Genomic DNA, 19,763 nt, shown 5'->3' with positions numbered 1-19,763 from the left:
GAGTGAATCAGCCGTCTGGGCCCGTTTCCCAGGCCCCGCCCTCAGGACGGCCTTAAAGGCACAGAGAGCCCGGAGCCTTCCAATCTGACGTGACTCTGGCGCCTTCAAGGTGCCGGAGCTGAGAACAAGCCCTGCCTCCCGACACCTGCCCCCGCCTGATGTGCCTCCAGGCGGAGCTGGCTAGTTAGGACCAGGTTTCACGGGGACGTCGTCTAGGGCTGTTGGGTGTGAAGCCGCGCGTGGCCCCTGGCGCCCTGCAGACCCGGCTTCAAATTCAGCCCCCACCGTGGGCTCCCAGTGTGAGCCTCAGTTTGTCCATCTGTACTATAGGGTCTTCCCGACGCCTCAAGGCTGGCGGCTGCTGGAGCCAGATACTTGAAAATGCTGAGCACGCGATCTGGGGGCAGGGTGGGAGTTTCCAGAGAAATGCTAGCAGGGAATTGTTTCCCAGGACTCTTATCAATGTACTTTACGATTGCTTGTTTCTGGGCCATTCTTAAAAACTAAGTTTTAAGAAGGATGCTCAGGTGTACGTTTATTAGTACGGTCGGAAGGAGGAGATTCAATATTGTTAAGTGAAATTCGGGGCACTGTAGTGTGTCCTTGTGCTCAGGGGACAGTAGGGCTTGAATTTATTTTTTATTTTTTAAAAATTTGTTTTTTTAACGTTTATTTATTTTTGAGACAGAGAGAGACAGAGCATGAACGGGGGAGGGTCAGAGAGAGGGAGACACAGAATCCGAAACAGGCTCCAGGCTCCGGAGCTGTCAGCCCAGAGCCCGACGCGGGGCTCGAACTCACGGACCGCAAGATCCTGACCTGAGCCGAAGTCGGCCGCCCAACCGACTGAGCCACCCAGGCGCCCCTGGTAGGGCTTGAATTTAAGTAAGACAGGGCGGTGGGCTTGACCCAAAAAGCCTCGCGGCTCCCGGCGCGCGGCTAACCGAGTCACGTGATGTTTGCCCTTCCTCCTCCCGATGCCCTTCTCCTTGTCCATCCCCTTCTTCCAAATTCATTTCTCTCCTTTCTTCTGTTCTCCAGTTTTTTCTACAATAATCATTTGTGCAAGTTCAGTTTTTAGCTGGATGTTTTGGAAGCGCAACCTAAAATTTACTGGTTACATGATTGACTGAGGGAGTGAGGAAGGGAGTGGAGGAAGGGGGTCTGGCCACACTGGTCACTGCTGAATCCGAGTAGGGGCACACTTGGGGCTCTGCTTTAGGGGTATGTTAGAGACTTTCTGTAATAAAATGGCAAAAACAATTCTGCACTCTGTGAACCTGGCCAGAGCATTCATATTAAGTTAGAAAAAGAGTGACAAGATGTATCCCATACCCTGATAAACTGAGAAAAGACTAGAAGGTTTTCGGACCAAAGACAAATAGCGATTTTCTCCAGGAGGACTGGATGGCAAATTCTTGTTTCTCCAGTTTTGCAGGATTAACATCACATCCTGGGTTTAAAAACTACAACAACAGCTGTACAAGGCTGCAGAAGCACAAATGTTATCTCAGAAGTTAGAGCTGGAGGGTAAAGTCTGGAAAAGTGAAGAAACTCTCTGTGGGGAGGCTGAAAACGCCAGGGCGGAAAGAGGCGGAACCATCTCCACGGGGAGTCTGCATCTCCCCCTCTGAAAGCTGAACCCAGAAAGATCCTGGGGAAATCCCTCCGGAACCTGCTCCGGAAGCAGCTGTAAGGCTTGTGATACAATGAAGCTGTCAACTGCCCGGACACAGATGGCTTTTCTGGCCGGCAGAGGGAAGTCAATCAGTGCTTCACTCTCAGCTGAGAAACTAGATACCAAGTTAAGATTTGGAGCAAATAAATCCAAAAGGTCTATAGCATGCTGCGAATTAAATAAATAAATAAATAAAGGGGCTCCTGGGTGGCGCAGTCGGTTAAGCGTCCGACTTCAGCCAGGTCACGATCTCGCGGTCCATGAGTTCGAGCCCCGCGTCAGGCTCTGGGCTGATGGCTCGGAGCCTGGAGCCTGTTTCCGATTTTGTGTCTCCCTCTCTCTCTGCCCCTCCCCCGTTCATGCTCTGTCTCTCTCTGTCCCAAAAATAAATAAACGTTGAAAAAAAATTTTTTTAATAAATAAATAATAACCTGTACCATATAGCAAAGCATTAATATCTTCAATATACAAAGAGTTTTTAGGGATCAATAAGAAAAAGAGAAAATCTACTGAAGAGAAAAGTAGGCAAAGCCATGAACTGGCAATACACTTTAAAAAATAAAAAAAAAAAGCACAAACAGAAAAATGGCAATAAGCCTATTTTTAGGTTCAATTCAATCATTAAAGAAATTCAAAATGAAACAATGAAATGTGTGCGTCCCTCCAACTGACTTTTTTTTCTCTTATGGACACTCCTAGTGTTTGGAAAGGATACAGAGAACGTGCACAAATGCTGTTGGTGGGAGGGTAAAGAAACCCAGCGTTTCTGGAGAGGAACGAGGTAGAGATATGAGGGTTATAAAAGCCTCGAGGAGCGCCTGGGTGGCTCAGTCGGTTAAGCGTCAGACTTCTGCTCAGGTCGTGATCTCACAGTTCATGAGTTCGAGCCCCGTGTTGCGCTCTGGGTTGACAGCTCGGAGCCTGGAACCTGCTTCAGATTCTATGTCTCCCTCTCTCTCTGCCCCTCCCCTGCTCACACTCTGTCTCTCTCTCAAAAATGAATAAACATTTAAAAAAAGTTTTTTTTAATAATAAAAGAAAAATAAAAGCCTTGAAACGGTGTGGATGCTTTGACTTATTTGTCCGATGGGAACGAAGAGAGATGCGGTCGAGACGCCGCTGTGGATGTTCCTGGAGGAGGCTGTGAGCAGAGCGGCTGGACCTCGGCACCAGAGCCTGGTTGTCTGGGACAAGTCCCTCTCTGAGCCTCAGTTTCCTCGTCTGTAAAATAGAAAGCGTCATAAGGAAGACAAAATACATCAAATGCCTGACACGTAATAGATGCTCAGTAAATGTAAGCCTCGCAAAAGAAACTGAGCAGAAATTATAAGCACCCAGAAGATAAATGGGCCAAGGAGAGGAGCAAAGTTTCACCAAAAAGAAGCTAAAAACATCTCATAAACACATGAAAAGATGCTCAATCTCCTCTCCAATTAGACATGCTCATTAAGATGACGACCAGACACCATTATTCACTCAGAAGATCCGAGAAACCCCGAGTCAGCGGATAGCCTGTGCAGCCGATGGGGAAATGGGCCACCTGCATACAGGTGAGGGGCACCAGGTGGGACCACCTTGGTGGAGAATGCTCTGGACACTGCCGTTGAAGTAACAAACACAAATGCTCTAAACCCTGAGATTTCGTATTGGGGGATTTACCCGGAGACCTGCACTTGCTTGGAAAGTCTGTTCAAGGTCATTTCCTGAAGCAATAACAGTTAGCTCAAAAGACTAGAAGCAAAATAACCATCACTGGTTAGATTCCGGTTAAAAACATTAAGAGGCCCGTTCAACAAGACCTCATCCTCGATTGCACATCCCCAAATATTTTGACACCCAGGAGTCTTTCTAAGACTGTTGAATCTCCATTTACGCCAGCAAGTGTGAATATTCTTCAGTTTATCTGCACTGACCAACTATGGGATGCTAGCCCAGATCAGTGGTGTATTCGTGAGCTGCTGCTGTGTAACAAATGACCCCCCCCCCAAAAGTGAGCAGCCAAAAACAACACACATGATCTCAGAGTTTCTGTGGATGAAAAATGTGGGAACTGCTTAGTTGGGTGGGCTCATAAGGCTCTCGTAACAGTAATACTCAAGGAGGTTGAGCTCTTAGCTCTTCCAGAATCCCTGCCCCTACCCCGGGTGCTGAACATCCAGATTATAGCCGTCCTGCCTCCTGGCCTGCTTCTGGTTGGATCGGTTGTTTTCTGCCCCATTTCAGGGAAGTCCCCATGACACATTTCCATCTCACAGCTGGAGCTGAGGACCCCGGCACCTCCCAGCAGTGTCAGCCTCAGTCCTACATGCATTTACTGCTCCAACAAAGCGCTCGCTGTAGGATCCTGCAGTAGGAGGTCAGGCTGCCCCGGTGCTGAGCATGGCTCCCTGTACCCCTCTCCCAGAGCAGCCCTGGCTTGTGGTGAGCCCAAGGCTCCCATCGCCATGAGCTCCGCTTGCAGTGTTGGGAACCGGTAGCTACTGGGAGAGGCTCCACAGAGGCCTGGCAATATGCGATAGGACACAAATTCATGTGCATGTCAGAGGGTACCTCTGGCTCAGACAAACACTGTGGCTCCCCACTGCCCTTGTTTACCGTGAGCTTGGCCAACCTGGCTGGGTCAGGAGATAAGGTATACGCCGTTCCATCCAGGAATCCACACTTAAGAACCATCCCCCCAACAATTCACTGGATGGCCCAAGAGCTTGTGAGATCCTCACCTGCTCCTGTCGGGTCCCATGGGGCCTCCGAGCAGCCATCCAGAGCGCAGGACATGTCGCTGACACCAAGGGCCTTTTTCAGTTCTAAAGCAAGAGATAAACCTTTGGACCCTTCTGGGGATGCCATGCGTTCTCTCAGAGAGGCCACAAGAGGGCAAAGGATGGCAGGAAATGTCTCAACCAGGAACCCAAAACAAGTGGCTCAAATAACCCTCTCTCCATACCTGTGGCCATGGCAAACATTGCTAGTCGATCCCCACATCTTCACTGAGCCCCCTACCAACCCTCCCTGCCAACACAACACTCCAAGCAGACATTACAAGTCAATTAAGGATGAAACACCACGAAGGACCCCTCTAGGAATAGAGACTCTCTGAGGTTACCTGTTTCTGGGTTTTTTTGTTTGTTTGTTTCCAATGAGAGAATAGCCTTCTTCCATTTAAAATGCCCCCTTTCTAAGGGAACTTAGTTCTTTTTGTCACCCTTACTTCCTGGCTCCTAGAACCCTACTGTCTTCGGGTTTCCCCCCCCCCCCACACCTCTCCAACTGCTCCTTCTGTGTCCCTACTTCCTGTTTGCTCCCTCAGATACAGGCGCTCCAGGACTCCACTCTTCCCTGTAAACAGCATTCCCAGTGTCGTGGCCCCTCTTGTGCCCTCAGTGACGCCCAACAACCTCAGGCTCCCACCTCAGCTTCACGCCTGGGCTCTATCCCCTTGTGTGCTGCACCTTCAGTCCATCCTTTGCCTCTAGGACTGTGCCCTCAACCTCCTCCCCTGGCTTCCGGTGTGGCCGGTGTTGCCCTCTGCTCACACACCCTCCATGGCTCCCCATTGCCTGCCCAAGAAAGCCTAACCTCCTCTGCCTGTTATTCAAGGCCCTGCACACCTGCCCTAGCAGCCTCCTGCCTCCTCTCCTCCCATTCCCCTTCATATCCTCTGTATCAGCCACGCGGATGCCATGACATTCCCTGAAAGTCACATGGCTCATCCGAGCACACATCTCTTCAGTCACAGGCAGTGGGTCACGAGCAAACTGAAGAAGCAAGAAGGAGAAGAGATGGTTCTGGAACCACTTCCCAGCCCAGAAGATCCAAGGACTCTCGGGGCTTCAGTAAAAGGTTAGTGTTCACAGGAAGTAAGAGGTGATGCGGAACCTGGGAGAGCTTGGTATATACAGCCAGGGGGCACCAGGCTTCCTTGAGCCATAGAGGAACGGGGCTCACCTCCATCAATCCTCTGCAGCAGGACCCCCCGGACAATGTCTTCATAGATACCCTCGATGGTCAGGGCCGGGCTACCCACGGCGAGGACCTCCCCTTCGAACTCAGGCAGCTCCTAGAACAGAGGTGGGTGAGGGGTTGGGCTGGAGGAGAGGGCTGCGACCTTGACCCTGATCAGCTGGGGGACCTTGGGACTAAGTTTCCTCATCTTTAAAATGAACTCCTGGAGGGGCGCCTGGGTGGCGCAGTCGGTTAAGCGTCCGACTTCAGCCAGGTCACGATCTCGCGGTCCGTGGGTTCGAGCCCCGCGTCGGGCTCTGGGCTGATGGCTCGGAGCCTGGAGCCTGTTTCCGATTCTGTGTCTCCCTCTCTCTCTGCCCCTCCCCCGTTCATGCTCTGTCTCTCTCTGTCCCAAAAATAAATAAAAAACGTTGAAAAATAAAAATATAAATAAATAAATAAATAAATAAATAAATAAATAAATAAATAAAATGAACTCCTGGATCCATATGCCCTCAGGTTGTCGCGGGCGTTGATGAACCACAGCACGGCACATCTCAATGGGAATTGTGCGGGGATCTCTGTTGGCCAACCCCCCTCCCCAGCTTCTTCTTCTAGAGGATCGTGTGAGCGCCTGAAGCAGACCCCTGCCTGGTGGCCCCGTGTGACCGGGCCCCTGTGACCTCCTCTCTCATTGCCTTCCAACCCCCTCACTCACTGAGCACCAGCCACGCTTGCCTCCAACGCACCAGGCATAGTCCTACCTCAGGGTCTTTGCACATGCTGTGTCTTCGCCAGGACATGGCTCATGCCATCAGTTCACTGCTTCTCAGGTGTCATTTTCAGGAAGAGCCTCCCTGGCCACCTGGTGACCCCTCGCCCCCCCCCCCCCACACACACACACATTCCCTCTCTGCCTCCTCCCTTCTCTGAGATACAATGCATGGGCCCCCCCATCCAGCCCAACCACAGGGCTCAGGGAACAATAGTCTCTGAGAGAGAGAGCATTCTGCCCACTTTCATAGAAAGACACAGGCACATGGCTGTCCTCTGGGCCCCGCGTGTATGTGCCCCATTACTCACCACTTTGCAGCTGCTCTTCAGCTGGCTCAACACAAAGGGCAAGAAGATACAAAGTGACCATCCACGGATGAACCTCCTCCGCGCTGAGCTGCTGTCCGACTGGAACTTCTGCGTGGGAAAAGCAGCAGCGGCCAGTCCAGTGGCCCTCTGAGCGCCCGGGCCCACTGCCACCTGCCATGCCCTCCCGGTGGACCTCACCTTCAGCACACGCCCCCTGACTTTCTCCAATTGCTGGGCAGCCTGGGTGCAGTCCAGGGCTGTGGTCAGACACTGGTCCGCCAGCTGTAGGAAGGTGGCCACGGCGTCAGCCATAAGCTGCGGGAAGAGTAACTGCTAGAACCCCGAGAATCACGCTCCGGCCGACGGAGCCCCGTGCCTGCCTGGCTGACCCTTCTCAGCACGCAGACTGACCCGACCAGTCACTTTTCCCCAGCCTCCTTCTTGTTTCAGGAAACAGCATCCCCTTCCTCTCGGGGCTGGGGCATCATCCAATCAGTGGGGATCTGTGTGTAATCTAGCAGAAAGTGCCCTCCGCTCTGGAGGATGGTGCCTGGGTGCTCGGCCTGGGGAGCGGAGAGCCGGTCAGAGTTCAGCCTCGTTGGCTGAGCGCTCTTGTGCAGCGTACGACTTGAACAACTGTACCAGGCAGCACTCGGTCTTCTCCATCCCCGTCTCCTTCACTCACCATGTCAATTAGCAGGCCCCATTCCCTTGGCCTTCAAACACACGCCACTTCTCTCCACCAACAGTGCCCATTCTGCTTCAGGCCTCCTGCCTGCCTCCTCTATTCCTGCCCCCAACAGCCTCTCTTCCCCACAGCAGGTAGGGCTTCCTAAATTTTGAATCTGGTCACGCCCCTCCCCTGCTCACACACCTGCTGTGGCTCCCCATGGCCCTCAGGACAGGACAGAGCCTGGCCCCTTAACCCCATACTCAAGTCCCTGACCCACCTGCCCCTCCACCTTGCTGGCAAATCTCCCGCCTTGCTGCTCTCCCTTGGAGCCTACAGCCCAGTGTCTCTAAATGGCTTCCAAATGCAGACGAACTCCCTCACCTCCCAGTTGCTGTTCCCTCTACCCAGGACGTATTCCACCCCCCATTCCTCCCACCGTTGCTTCAGTTTGAAAGTCCTCTCCTCCTGGGGGGTCCTCCTAACCCTGGAGATGAATCAAGTGTCTCTTCAGAGGTCCCAAAGCACCACGGCCCTGTCCCCCACGTGTGGTCACAGCCTGCTTATGGGCTGATGTCCGCAGGATACCCCCCACTCGCCCTCACCTGCTGTGCGAGATCCTGGGCCCCAAATACCAGGCTTCGTGTGCCAAAGAAGCCAAATGGCGCCACCAGCTGCCCCAGGCGCTTCTGGCTTCGCTCAGCCTCACGGTAGCAGGCGTGCATCAGCTCCGAGTCCCACGGCATCTCCCCAAACGAGTAAACCTGTGCCCCGATGGCAGTCAGGTGAGAAAAACACCATCAGTCGATGGAAAAGCCGGGCCAAGGACCTCACAGCCAATTCGTAGCAAGAGAAATGCAAATGGAAACACATCCCACCTCAGCCATTACCCCCCAAATGCGTAATAAAGACAACAGGTATGGTGTAGGACATAAAATGGTAAAACCTGAAAGGAATGGGTAACACGCCGTGCTGGCATGACTGAGGGGCAACGGGCACACCAGCCCTTGTCACACCCGCACCCATCAGCTGATCCCCTCTCTGTCCTTGGCTCTGGGGCCACAGAAATGGAGTAACCCCATACGGTCTCTGCCCTCAAGGAGCTCACAGAAAAGCTGGGGAGGATAAACTATCGACAATCAACCACAGAGGTGTATAAATGTGTCTGTGAGGAAGGAAGTACAGGTAGCTGTGGATGCAGAGAGGGAGCAGGGAAAGTTCCTAGAGGAAGTGATTATGAAACGGAGGCCTAATGAGTTGAAGTCTTCCTGGCACTTAGTAGGTGTTCATTTAATATCAGAAGAACAGGGGCGACCTGCATGTAGCAGAAGTCACTGGCTTAGGGGATGGGGGGTGGGCTCTGGCAAACAGAGGAACGGGAAGAGGAGGGATTTGAGGGTAGGTGATTCCAGACGCATGTTGCTAAAATCCTCCTCTTGTCACTTTGCTCCCCCCCCCACCCCGACCGTGTTTCAAACTGTACCCCTCGACGACCAGAGCATGGTGGTCTACAATAAGAAAAAAGCACCCTAGGGCAAAGTTCGGAAACAGTTTTCAAAGGAGGCTTTCAAACAGAAAGATGAGAGGGTTCACGCAACTCTTCCGTGAGGTTAACACGCCGCACGTCCGTCGAATGAACCCCACCCCGGGAGCTCACCTCCTGGCGCAAGCGGGTGCTAGAGGGGCTCCCACGCAGGTGGCGAGACAGGCGGTCCATGCCCTGGGCTAGGAGGGTCTGCACTGTTGAGAGCACGGCTCCCACGGTGCTCAGCAGCTTTTGCGTGACCCGGGACAGCTGTGTGTCCACCCTCCCGCGCAGGCAGGACTCCAGGGGGCCCTCGACCTCCACTGGAATGGGAAGACACTAGCCCGGGTCTCCTCCGCAAGGTGCCCCGCAAAGGGGGCGCAGGCGGCCCGGGGCTCAGCACGAGGAGGACAGGGGCTCAGACTCTGAGCGCCCTCTTCTACCATTTTACAGGTGAGAAAACTGAGGCTTTGCGTGCGGCAGCAATGAGCTCAAAGCCGTTGGCCCGAGAGGCCAGAGTCTGGATTCCAACCCGGTTGTCTTTGTCACTGAGCGGAGTGGGAGCCTCCGCCGTCTGACCGGGACAAGCCGGGTCAGGTCTGCCACTACCTGTGCCTCCACCCCTCTCCCGACTGGATGTCATCAGCCCCACCCCTAGCCCGCCGCCTTTCCGCGGCCGCGACCTCGCTCTTGACCCCGCCCTTGTCTGGCATCCTCCAGCCTGGGCCCAAGGCCACGCCCATACTCCAACTTCTACCCCGCCCCTCATGCCCCGCCCTCTCTTTGTCCTGCCCTGTCCCGCTGGGTCTTGGGTACGACTTGAGCGACTTGATCCTCGGCCCCACTCCTTACGCCCACCCAGTTCCCCGCCTACCAGTCAGGCCCCTGGCTCCGCCCCTCCCGGCCCAGGCCCCGCCCCTCCCGGCCCAGGCCCCGCCCCCAGGTCTCACCCCGCAGCCTCCGCGCCACGCGCGCCCGCAGCTGCAGAATCTGGTCCACGTCCGGGCGGATGGTCTTCTCCAGGGCCGCCAGCAGTTCGTCCTTTTCCGGCTGGAAGGCGCGGAGCCCGGCGGAGGCCCCGGCCAGGACGGCAGCGTGGACTGCGTCTAGGAGCTGCCCGGACCGGCCAAGGGGACCCCACACGGGCCAGAGGCGCGACAGCGAGCCGAGATGGGGCGGGATGGGGGAAGAGAGACACAGAGACGGAGAGCCAGAGAGACGCGCAGAGAGTTTAGGGGACAGTCGCGGGGAGGGGGAAGACGGGCCCCAGGGTCCGGCCCCTATCCCCCTGTGCGGCCACCCGCGTGTACCTCGGTCCAGGCCCAGGCACGGTTGCGGCTGGCCCCCCGCAGGCCGGGCAGGGTCTGGGCTCGCAGCGCCGGCAGCAGCTCCCGCATCAGCACCCCGGTCAGCACCTGCGGGAGAGGGGGCCGTAGGCGCCCGCGGCGGGCCTAGAGGGGTCCCAGGGGCGGCTTTGCACCGCACTGACCTCGGCATCCGAGCCCAGGGTCACGTCGTCCTCGCCGAAGTGGCCTCGGCGCTGCCGATAGAGTCTTAAGGCGTCCAGGAAGGCACGGGCTGCGGGGGCCTGACTGCGCTGCAAGACTGAGGGGGCAGTTCCTGAGTGCCAGCCCACTTCACCCCTGCTCTCACCTCTGCCCGGCTCCCTCTCACCCGGGCAGGAAGCCCTCCACCTCCTCACCAGGTCCCCAGACCCCTAAATCTCACCCATCTCCAGACGTTGGCACAAGCAGGGCCCTCTGCAGGGAACATGGTGCCCCAGGACCATCACCGGCCCATAAGGCACCTTGATACTCCGACTTAGGAAAAAGCATCCCCTGTGGGCAGTCACAGGCCAGCTGCACGGCCCCTCCTGATAGGCACATCTGTGCGCTCAACAGCCTGCTCAACATGCATGTTGGTCCTGTTCCCCTTCTTCCCCTGGCTGGCCCCAGCTTCAACACACCCTCCTCTGAGCAGCCCTCCCTGATCTCCCAGGCTGAGCTCCCACAGGGCCCTGTCCCCATCACAGCCTGTTGTCACGTCTGTCTCCCCCCACAAGCCATTTCGTAAGTAAACTGGAAACTTGGGAGAGGACCCCACAGCCAGCAGGGGCGGAGCTATCTCGCCTCGGACCCCAGGACACGCAGCTGCCTGACCTTTCCCGGGACCCACCTGTCCCACGGAGCCGGATGCCACCCTGGAGGGCCAGCCTCCAAGCCCGCCGCGCTTCCCCCGTGGCCGCGGAGAAACAGAGGTGCCGGCGGAAGGGGTGTTGCAGGAACAGGGGGAAGTTCACGGGCATTTCCAGGAGGGGTTCGGGCTCTTCCTGGGTATGCTCTCCTGGAAGCAGACGGAGGAGGCTGTGTCATCCTTCACTCACTCGCTCTACAATCAATCGTTCATTCGCTGGAAGAAAACACCCATGAAAATACCCACCCCCCCCACCTCACCCCCACCCCACCCCACCCCCCCTCCCCACCGCCCCCACGGGCAGTTGCTAACATAGTTGCACTATCCTTATTCTGGCTCGGTCCCAGGGGGCGGTGCGCCCAGGGGAGACATCAGCGAGCCAACCCAGCGTTGTTTCTGAGCCTCAGCATCCTCCTCAACACGGAGGCCTGGACAGCCACCACCCGTCTGTCTGAGTTGGCACGTCGTCATCTGAGCCCTGCTTGCCCTGGGAGTCAGCCAGGGCCAGACTCAAACGCGGCCAAGTCACTTGCTAGCTCTATGTGTAGGGCACACTTGTCCTACCTGGACCTCGGTTTCCCTGCCTATAAAATGGGCCCAAAAGGGATATCGATGACCCGTTGGGAGAACTGTGCGGGAGCCAGGGTGAGTGAGTTTGGGGGGAGGGGGTTAATTTATTGCAGGGGGGGGGGCCCTAAATCCTCACTTTTTTGTTCTGATTTCCAGAACTGCAGCAAGATGCAGGAATCCAGAAGGTGGAAACCCCTGGGCATCCCGGCCCTTCAACGGCAGCCTCCGGAGGCAATAACAGCCTTTAACGCTTTGTTGGGGGGCATTACCCCAGATTTTAAAATCCGCACAAAGCGCATGATGTGCATCTGAGTGAGAAGAAGGACTTTTCCGGTCTATAACTGGCCTTTTTCTTCCTGCATACGTCTGGGGCGCCTTCAGCGGCTACCCAGCTTTCCTTTCTCAGGGCTGGGCCATAATTGATGTCATCAACCCCTGAGGGCCGGGTATTCGGATAGATTTTCTTCTTTCCGCTAGCACCAAACTGTCCTTATTGCTACCTCTCTGCGTCGTTTGGTGGCAGGACAGCGCCACAGTGAAGCAGAAATGCGATTCTGGCGCTGTCCCTTACTGTGTGACAGTCCTCAGCCTCAGTGGCCTCATCTGTGCAATGGGGTAGTTAGCGATGGGGCCGGCTTCTGGGCAGGCTCAGTGAGATCACACGAGCCCCGCGCTGAGCACTCGTCATACATATGCCAGTCCAATAATGCGGTTCCTTTCCCTATTCCTGCACGGTATTGTGGTCATGAAAGAGAGAGGGGGGTAGAGAGAGGAAGTAGAAGGAGGAGGGAAGGGAGGGAGGGTGGGAAACCCTCCTGGGAATGCCAGGCTGAACAGTACCCCCTGCAGCAAATCTGTGTGATAGTCCCACCCACCCGTGACTATCTCCCCACATGCTTGCTAACATTGGGTTTTATTGTTTTTACCCTCGCTACTTTGGTTCCGGAGAGTGTCCCAACTCTCCTTCTCACTCTAGTAAGAGTGGATATTTCTCTTGCTAGAGCTGGGGTACTCACCCAAAGGGCAATGCTGCCCCCGGGGGACACTTGATAGTGTCTGGAGATATTTTTGATGGTCACACCTCGCGGGGGTGGGGGTGTCCTACGGGCATCGAGTGGGTGGAGGCCACGGATGCTGTTTAACATCCCGCAATGTATAGGGTGCCCCGCCCCTTGCAAAGAATGATTTGGCCCCAACTGTCAACAGTTCTGACGTTAAGAAACGTGCTCTTGAGATCTCGGGAACCTTACCTGAGGGGATTGGGCAGAGAGCATCCAACAGGCAGAGATATTCACGCTGGGAAGTCAGGACAGTATACCCTGTCAAGGCCACAGAGCTGAGGGGATGGCCCCCATTCTCATATTCCTATGAAAGGCATCCAGAGAACCAACTTGGGACAGGTCTAAACCACGGCTTCCGTGTCCTAACTGTGGGATCAGGGGAAGGCTTGGGGTTAGCTAGGGAAGTCCCCCACCCCTCCTCCCTCCCTCCCTCCCCTGTAGTCGAGCACCCAGTACCCACTGGGTGCTAGGCCAGTCCTAAATAATATATGAAGGTTATCTCCTTGAATCCTCACGGCCCCATATGACGTGAACCAGCACCAACCCATTTCACAGAGGTGGAAACTGAGTCCCAGGAGCACAAATGACCTGCCCGAGCTCCCCAGCCAGGTGTGATGTGCGAAGGCCTCTCGGTTTCAACCTCAGCTCTGCTGATGACCATGAGGAAGTCGCGACTCCTGGCCTGGACCTCGGTTTTCCTACCCAGCCCAGCGGGGGGTGGTTGCCCACCCCAGGCCCATCTCATAGGGACCCTCAATTCATGCTAGGTGACTGAAGACAGGAGAGAGGACCATGTTGGGAGCTGGACCCCAAAACCCATGCCGAGGAGCGTGGCCTGGCGAGGCCAGGAGGGAAGGGAAGAGACCCGCTTCCTTACCTCCCTATGGCTGAACAACTCCAGGCGGCCATCCCCCCGCAGGACACAGAAGATCGGCTGCCACCGAGGCGGGTGGCCCCACAGCTGGGTCAGAGGCCCTTGGTGCTCACGGACTCGGGGAAGCTTCTGCGGGAAGAGGGACCGGTGGGTGTCAGGGGCACAAACCGGTGTCCCCACGTCCAGACCGCCTGGAGAGCACCCCACTCCACACCCCCCATCCCAGGCTCTACCAAGTCCAGGGTGCCCGGGTGCTGCTGAGGTAGCCCTGCTACCTTTCTAAGCCTGCCCACAGCATGCACTTGTTTGGGACAGCTCCAAATACACGCGGATTCAGTCCTCCCCACAGTCCTGGGGGCAGACACCTTGTCCCCACTTCCCCCCTGAGCCTCAGATGACACCCCAGCCCTGGCCAACGTCTTTTTTTTTTTAATTTTTTTTTAAGGTTTATTCATTTTTGAGAGAGACAGAGTGCAAGTCTGGGAGGGGCAGAGAGAGACAGAGACACAGAATCCGAAGCAGGCTCCACGCCCCGAGCTGTCGGCACAGAGCCCGCTGTGGGGCTCGAACTCACGAACCGTGGGATCATGATCTGAGCCGAAGTCGGACACTTAACCGACTGAGCCACCCAGGCGCCCCAGCCCTGGCCGACATCTTGATGGCAGCCTGTGAGAGACCCTGAAAGAAGGAAACTCAGGAGGCTGTGTCTGGATTCCTGACCCACAGCAACTGTAATACGTGTGTGTTGTTTCCAGCCACTGGTTGTGGGATGTTTTGTTATGCAGCATTAGCTAACTGATACAAGTGGGATTGCTGGGTCGTGGAGCGGTGGAGTTTACCTTCATGAGAGAAACAGCCAGTCCTCTGCCCACAGACCCCTCCCTTGGACAGGATGGGGCAACACTTTGTTTTATCACCTTTGTTACTCTTCTCACTACCTGGCCACTTGAACCATGTGCCTTTTATTTCATCACCGGGTCCCAGAGCAAGTCCCGGTAACCCAGATGGTGCTCGATAAATACTCTGCGAATATGCTAACTGCATTTGTGATGTTTTCATTCTTTGATAGAAAGTCACGTGTTGGCTAACTGATTCTCCAAACCTTTTCTGAGGTCTGAGATTTTTCCTAGTGATATTGTTAAAACATGATTATAGAAATTATATACGATAAGCGTTTTGTAAGATGTTCAAACCGAAGCCAGGGGAGAGCCCCCACACTGTCGAACCCCAACGTCAACTGTGCCCTGGCCCCCGTGGCCGGAACCTACAGGCGGTAAAGGGGCAGGTGGGGACCACACCCGCGGTCCCATGATGCTTTAGGCAGGACAAGGAGAGTCCCGGGTGAGAGAGGGCTCTGTGTCCACAGTGTCGGGGAGCCTCCACCCCAGGGCAGGCAGAGCTGAAAAAGGAGTCATCTGAGAGAGGTAGGAATAACTCAGAGCCCTGATCGGGGAAGTGTCAGTAACCAGCATGGGCTCCAGGTTCAAATCCTGCCTTGCCTGGTGTTTTTTTTTTTTTTTTTTTTTTTTTTAATGTTTATTTTTTGAGAGACAGAGACAGAGCATGAGCAGGGGAGGGGCAGAGAGAGAGGGAGACACAGAACCCGAAGCAGGCTCCGGGCTCTGAGCTGTCAGCATAGAGCCCGACGCGGGGTTTGAACTCACAAGCCATGAGATCATGACCTGAGCTGAAGTCAGATGTTTAACCGACTGAGCCACCCAGGCGCCCCTCAAATCCTGCCTTGCCCCTCGCTGGCAGGGCGACCTCGGGCGCTGCAGTTTCCTCACTAGTCAGAGACTCGTTTCCCAGGCTCGTGAGGACGGCGTGTGTGGTAGAGGGCATGTGGAGTCATTTGTTGGCTTGGCAACATCTGGAGCTGGGGCCAGGCAGCTCTAGGCTCTTACGTCCTATCAAGAAACGTCCTGAGCTCCTACTGGGTGCAGGCACCACATGGACACAAGGGATCTGGGGGTGGGGGGTGGGGTGGGGACAAAGCCTGGCCCCTGCCCTCCCAGGGCAGACAGATGGGGGAGGCAGACGTGTGACCCAAGGCTTCCCTGGATAAACAGCGGGACGGGGATCCCAGAGGAGGCACCCAGCCCAGGGAGGGGCTGTGCTGATCAAGGAAGGCTTCTTGGAAGAAGCGGTGGTCGAAGCATGAGGAGGAACGGGGAGAGTGCGCCGGGCAGAGGGTGCCGCACGTGCAAAGGCTCGAGGGTCCAAGGGGTGTGTTTCATGCCCAGTAGACAAGACGAGCCTTTCCCAACTTCAGGATTTGGCTGTGCCCTCCCCCTAGAATCCCCTTCTCATCCCGGGCTCCGCGTCCAGCAATTTCTCGTCCTGTACCTCTCCGTTCAGAGGGGGCCTCCCTGCCCCCCGACTCCCCGCCCCCGCCCCCAACACTGCCTCTCATCTTGGCTTCATAGCACCTATCGGCAATGACGCTGCAAGGCGACACAGTAGTCTGTCATTCCTCTCCCCGTCACGCTGTGAGCCGGGGGGGAGGGGTGGGGGGGCGCATGGCAGGACCCACCCCCACCGCCACTGTGTCCCCAGCGTCCGGCCTAGGACCTGGTATGCAGTAGGGGCCCCGTGCGTGTTTGTTCAAAGGATGCGTTTTAACAGTCTTCCCGGGTCTCGGCGCCAGCAGGGGCGAAGGCGTCAGGAGGGCCCCCAACCGAACCGGCGCCCCCTCCCTTTGTGGCACCCACTTTACTGCGCATCAGCTGGCATCCGGCGGGCTCCTGGGGCCCCAGCTCACGGGAGATCTGTCGCAGGACAGAGGCCGCCAGCTGCTCGCGGTAGCAGGGCAGGAGGTCCCTCAGCATGGTGTCCACCTGGCCTGCAGGGACAAGGGGACACTCAGGCGGTTGAATCAGACCTGCCTGGGGAGGGCCGAACAGGCAGGGAGGCCGCTTGTGAGCTCCGACCCTTGCCCCAAAGCTGCCCAACAAGAGGTGCTCCAAATTCCATTCACCCTGAACCCTCCAGACTGTTTCCATCCACGTGGGAACAGGGGGTGGGGGAGTTAGGTGACTCGGGCCTAATTCATAACAGACGCACAATAAATTTTAATCGTATAGAGCATCCGATCTGATGAGCTCTGACACCTTTACAGCCCAAGAAACCCTCGCCACAATCGAGGTGGTGAACGGAGCCATCCCACCCGAGTTCCCTCTTGCCCCTTCCACGGGGAGGTTTTCAAAATCTTTTAAGAGCCTCACCCTAGCACCAGGGAATTTTCTGGGGCGACCCGATCTAGGAAGCGACCACACAAGTGTTAAAGTCCGCCAAGCGGTTTCGCTAAGATGTGTGCACTTGGCTGAATGTAAAACATGAATCCATCCTGCTGCCTGGAATGTGGACCCAACGGCCGGAGCATCAGCAGGCATTATGCAGCATGAGGTGGCCTTAGGCACAAAAGCCACGCATGGGAGAATGATGAAGCGAAGGAGTTCAGGTGTCTAACTTGTATCAGCCTGCCTGCCACTGTACCTCCCCATAGGAGAGAGAAATAAATCTTTATCTTGTTTAAGCCCCTACAGGAAAAGAAAAAGAAAAACACGGCATAGAGTAACTTACTGAATCCTTACAATGGTTCCATGAGATAGGGATTGTTGCTATCCCTGTTTTGCAGATAAGAGAATGAGACCTAGGAGATGAAGTCATTCACCCAAGGTCACACAGTAAGTGGCCGTGGGGTGAACTTGGATGGTCTGGGTGTTGGTAAGACATGCCACATGCCGGTGCACATGCTGTTCCCCCTATCTGGGATGCTCTTCCCACATCTGCCCACCAACTCCGTCACGTCCCTCCAGCCCCGGCTTGGCCCTCATCTCAGTGGGCAGTTGCCCACCCCTCCTTCTTCCCCTGATGTGGGGAGCGTGGGGGTTCTCCGCCGTGCTCACCAATCAACTGCCATTCTTGAAATGATAACTTGGCTTTCCTTCCTGGTCTAGATCACGAGCCCAGGAGGGCGGAAGGATTCTCCACCCCACCGTGTCCCCCGCAGAAAGCTCGTCCCAGGAGGTCTGGCTGGGCTTGGGACACCTCCCACCTGGCCCCCGCCCTCACCCCAAACCCACGCCCTGAATAGAGCTACCAGATTTACCGAGTAAAAGTACAGGACGCCGATGAAATTTGAATTTCAGAGAAATTCAGAAGAAATTCAGAGAAATGAGGAGTCATTTTTTCGCATAAGTATGTACCCCAGGCAAAACGTGGGACATACTCATACAAAACAAGAATATTCGTTGCTTATCTGGAACGTAGGGCATCCTGCTACGGTCAGCCACCGTGTCGGACAAACTTGGCCCCGAACCCCACCTGGCCCCCGACCCACCTCACCCCGTGCCGGCTCACCTCTCAGGTGCTGTTGCCGCCGCTTGTCCAGGGGGCTCGAGGGCCGCCCGCCCATCCTGCTGCAGTCACTGGGGGCTCCCTCGAGAGCAAAGCAGACACTCCCTTCCCTCCCACGACCCCCAGGTTTCTGGGCTCAGGGGCACCCCGGGAGCAGGGCAGCCTGGATGCCGCCGAGACCAGCCGCCTGGGCTCCGAAGCCAGAACATAGCCCCTGCGTGAGTGACTGTGTGCGTTTGTTGGGCTCAGTGGGGAATGCCCACCCCTGCCCTGCCCCACCCTGCACCTGCGTCCTCCTGGGACCAAGGCCTCCAGAGCTGCTGGTTTCTGCAGGGGCTGCTGGGGCAGCCCCGGGGGTGCTTTGGGGGTATGGAAGACAAGAGTCCCAGCTGGCTTTGGAGGAGGGACGCAGGGCAGACACCCGGTGGGACCAGTAGCTGTTGTTGGGGTGATGGGCAGGGACGGGGTGTCTAAATCCTGGTGCCCGCTCCCACCCTGCCAACCCCTTGCTGGGTGGTGCTGGCTTCTGAGAGGATCCGGCCCTGGCCCAGCCCCCAGCAGCCCCCAGCCTGACAGCCTCAGTTCCTGGGGTCAGTGCTGGCGCAGGGGGAGAGGGCGGGGAGCTGTCGGTATGCCATGGACTGATGGGATATGTCCCTTGTGTTCCTGTCTTGTCAGCCTGTCCTCCATCAGTGCACATAGCACTGGACTGGGTTGGGTTAGTTGGGTCTCCCTACCCCTTAACCTGTCTCTCCAGTGCCTAGCAGACAGCAGCCCTCAGTTTAGTGAAGGGAGGGAGGGAGGGAGAGAAGAAGCAGAGTCGGCACTCCAGGCTGAAATATGATCAAATGGGAGTTTTGCAGGCTTTCAGATGAGGAGAGCGTTGAGTGCACGTGGCCAGAATGTGGGTGTGATGGCCGGAGCAGGTGCAGTCCACCTTGGGCCGTGAGGTGAAACCCACATACCGACAATGGCACAGCTATGATGTAGGAACCGGGGATCCCCCCCCAGGAGTTCATGACATTGCTCCACCGGCCCTGGGTGGCCTCCCTCCAGAAAAAGAGCTAACCCTCCATTTGTTGAAGCCACCAGGGACATCTGATTGTAACCCTCACCGATGCCCCCGGATTGGGATTCGTTTCTTCTGTCAACGAACATCACTCCTTGCCAGCCTGAGTGTCATCCTTGAACTATGTGCCAGGGATGCAGAAGTGGGTAAAGCAGACCGTGGTCCAGCCCCCACGGACCATCCGTTGGCACACCAACAAAACTGTCAGGTAACGAGAAGGGTGAGGAAGAAAACTGGAACAGGAAGAGGCAGAAAATACCAGGAGTGGAGAGGGATCGGGGACACGATTTGCGCCATGACCTAAAGCCAGTGACAGCCCGAGCCATGCAAAAAGCTGGAGGAAAAAGAATACTGGGGAGCAGGCACAGCACAAGCAAAGGCCCTGGGGTGGGAACGGGCTTGACAGGTTCCGGGATAGCCCGAGGTGGGTGGGCTAGAGGAACGCAAGTGAGGGGCAGACAAAACAGGTCTGGATCGCTGCGGCTACGCGGAGAGGAGCAGAGGGGAGAGGCCCCCCACATGGCGTCCCCATGCCCATCTCATCGCTTCCCTTTGCTTCTTGGCTCCCCCATCCTGCCTTCTGCCTGCAGCACTGGGGTCACGGCCACCTGCTGTTGCCCGAGCCCACGGCTGGGTTGCTTTCTCTGCTTTTCTTCACGTTTCCGCTCTGGCCCCGGCCCACTTCCTCACTCTCACATCTGAGTGACTGACCCAGACAAGACGTTGGAGGCAAGTTCAG

At 56.3% G+C, this 19,763-nt stretch overlaps 1 protein-coding gene across 5 annotated transcripts; it reads right to left on the bottom strand.

The window, feature by feature from the left end:
• Positions 1–2,686: 2,686 nt before the first annotated feature.
• On the bottom strand, positions 2,687–18,200 carry NIBAN3 (niban apoptosis regulator 3). Of its 5 annotated transcripts, none has more exons than XM_023247130.2 (15): positions 17,959–18,199; positions 16,308–16,438; positions 13,600–13,725; positions 12,912–13,026; positions 11,074–11,241; positions 10,388–10,503; positions 10,209–10,313; positions 9,849–10,011; positions 9,031–9,221; positions 7,979–8,137; positions 6,902–6,985; positions 6,704–6,811; positions 5,624–5,735; positions 4,399–4,482; positions 2,687–2,899 (listed from the first exon to the last, which is right to left on the bottom strand). In XM_023247130.2, the coding sequence occupies exons 1-15, from the start codon at positions 18,011–18,013 to the stop codon at positions 2,754–2,756; spliced, it is 1,863 nt and encodes a 620-aa protein (XP_023102898.2). In that variant the 5' UTR covers positions 18,014–18,199; the 3' UTR covers positions 2,687–2,753. The 5 variants fall into 5 exon arrangements, with proteins under 5 accessions (XP_023102898.2, XP_023102895.2, XP_023102905.2 ...); XM_023247127.2 differs by having other exon boundaries at positions 6,902–7,018; positions 17,959–18,198; XM_023247137.2 differs by lacking the exon at positions 16,308–16,438 and having other exon boundaries at positions 6,902–7,018; positions 9,849–10,313; positions 11,074–11,307; positions 12,912–13,088; positions 17,959–18,200.
• Positions 18,201–19,763: the final 1,563 nt, after the last annotated feature.

This window comes from Felis catus, chromosome A2, assembly GCF_018350175.1.
Source record: "Felis catus isolate Fca126 chromosome A2, F.catus_Fca126_mat1.0, whole genome shotgun sequence".
In the NCBI taxonomy this organism is placed as follows: Eukaryota; Metazoa; Chordata; class Mammalia; order Carnivora; family Felidae; genus Felis; species Felis catus.
This window is presented reverse-complemented; position numbering and strand designations above follow the sequence as displayed.

Excerpts from the sequence above, each read along its gene's own strand:
- NIBAN3 (XM_023247127.2), bottom strand. The coding sequence starts at position 18,013 with ATGGGCGGGCGGCCCTCGAGCCCCCTGGACAAGCGGCGGCAACAGCAC. Across the intron at positions 10,504-11,073 it reads CATCCGGCTCCGTGGGACAG|TCTTGCAGCGCAGTCAGGCC; the intron begins GTGGGTCCCGGG and ends CTGCCCCCTCAG. Across the intron at positions 5,736-6,703 it reads TGAAGAGCAGCTGCAAAGTG|GAGCTGCCTGAGTTCGAAGG; the intron begins GTGAGTAATGGG and ends CCTCTGTTCTAG.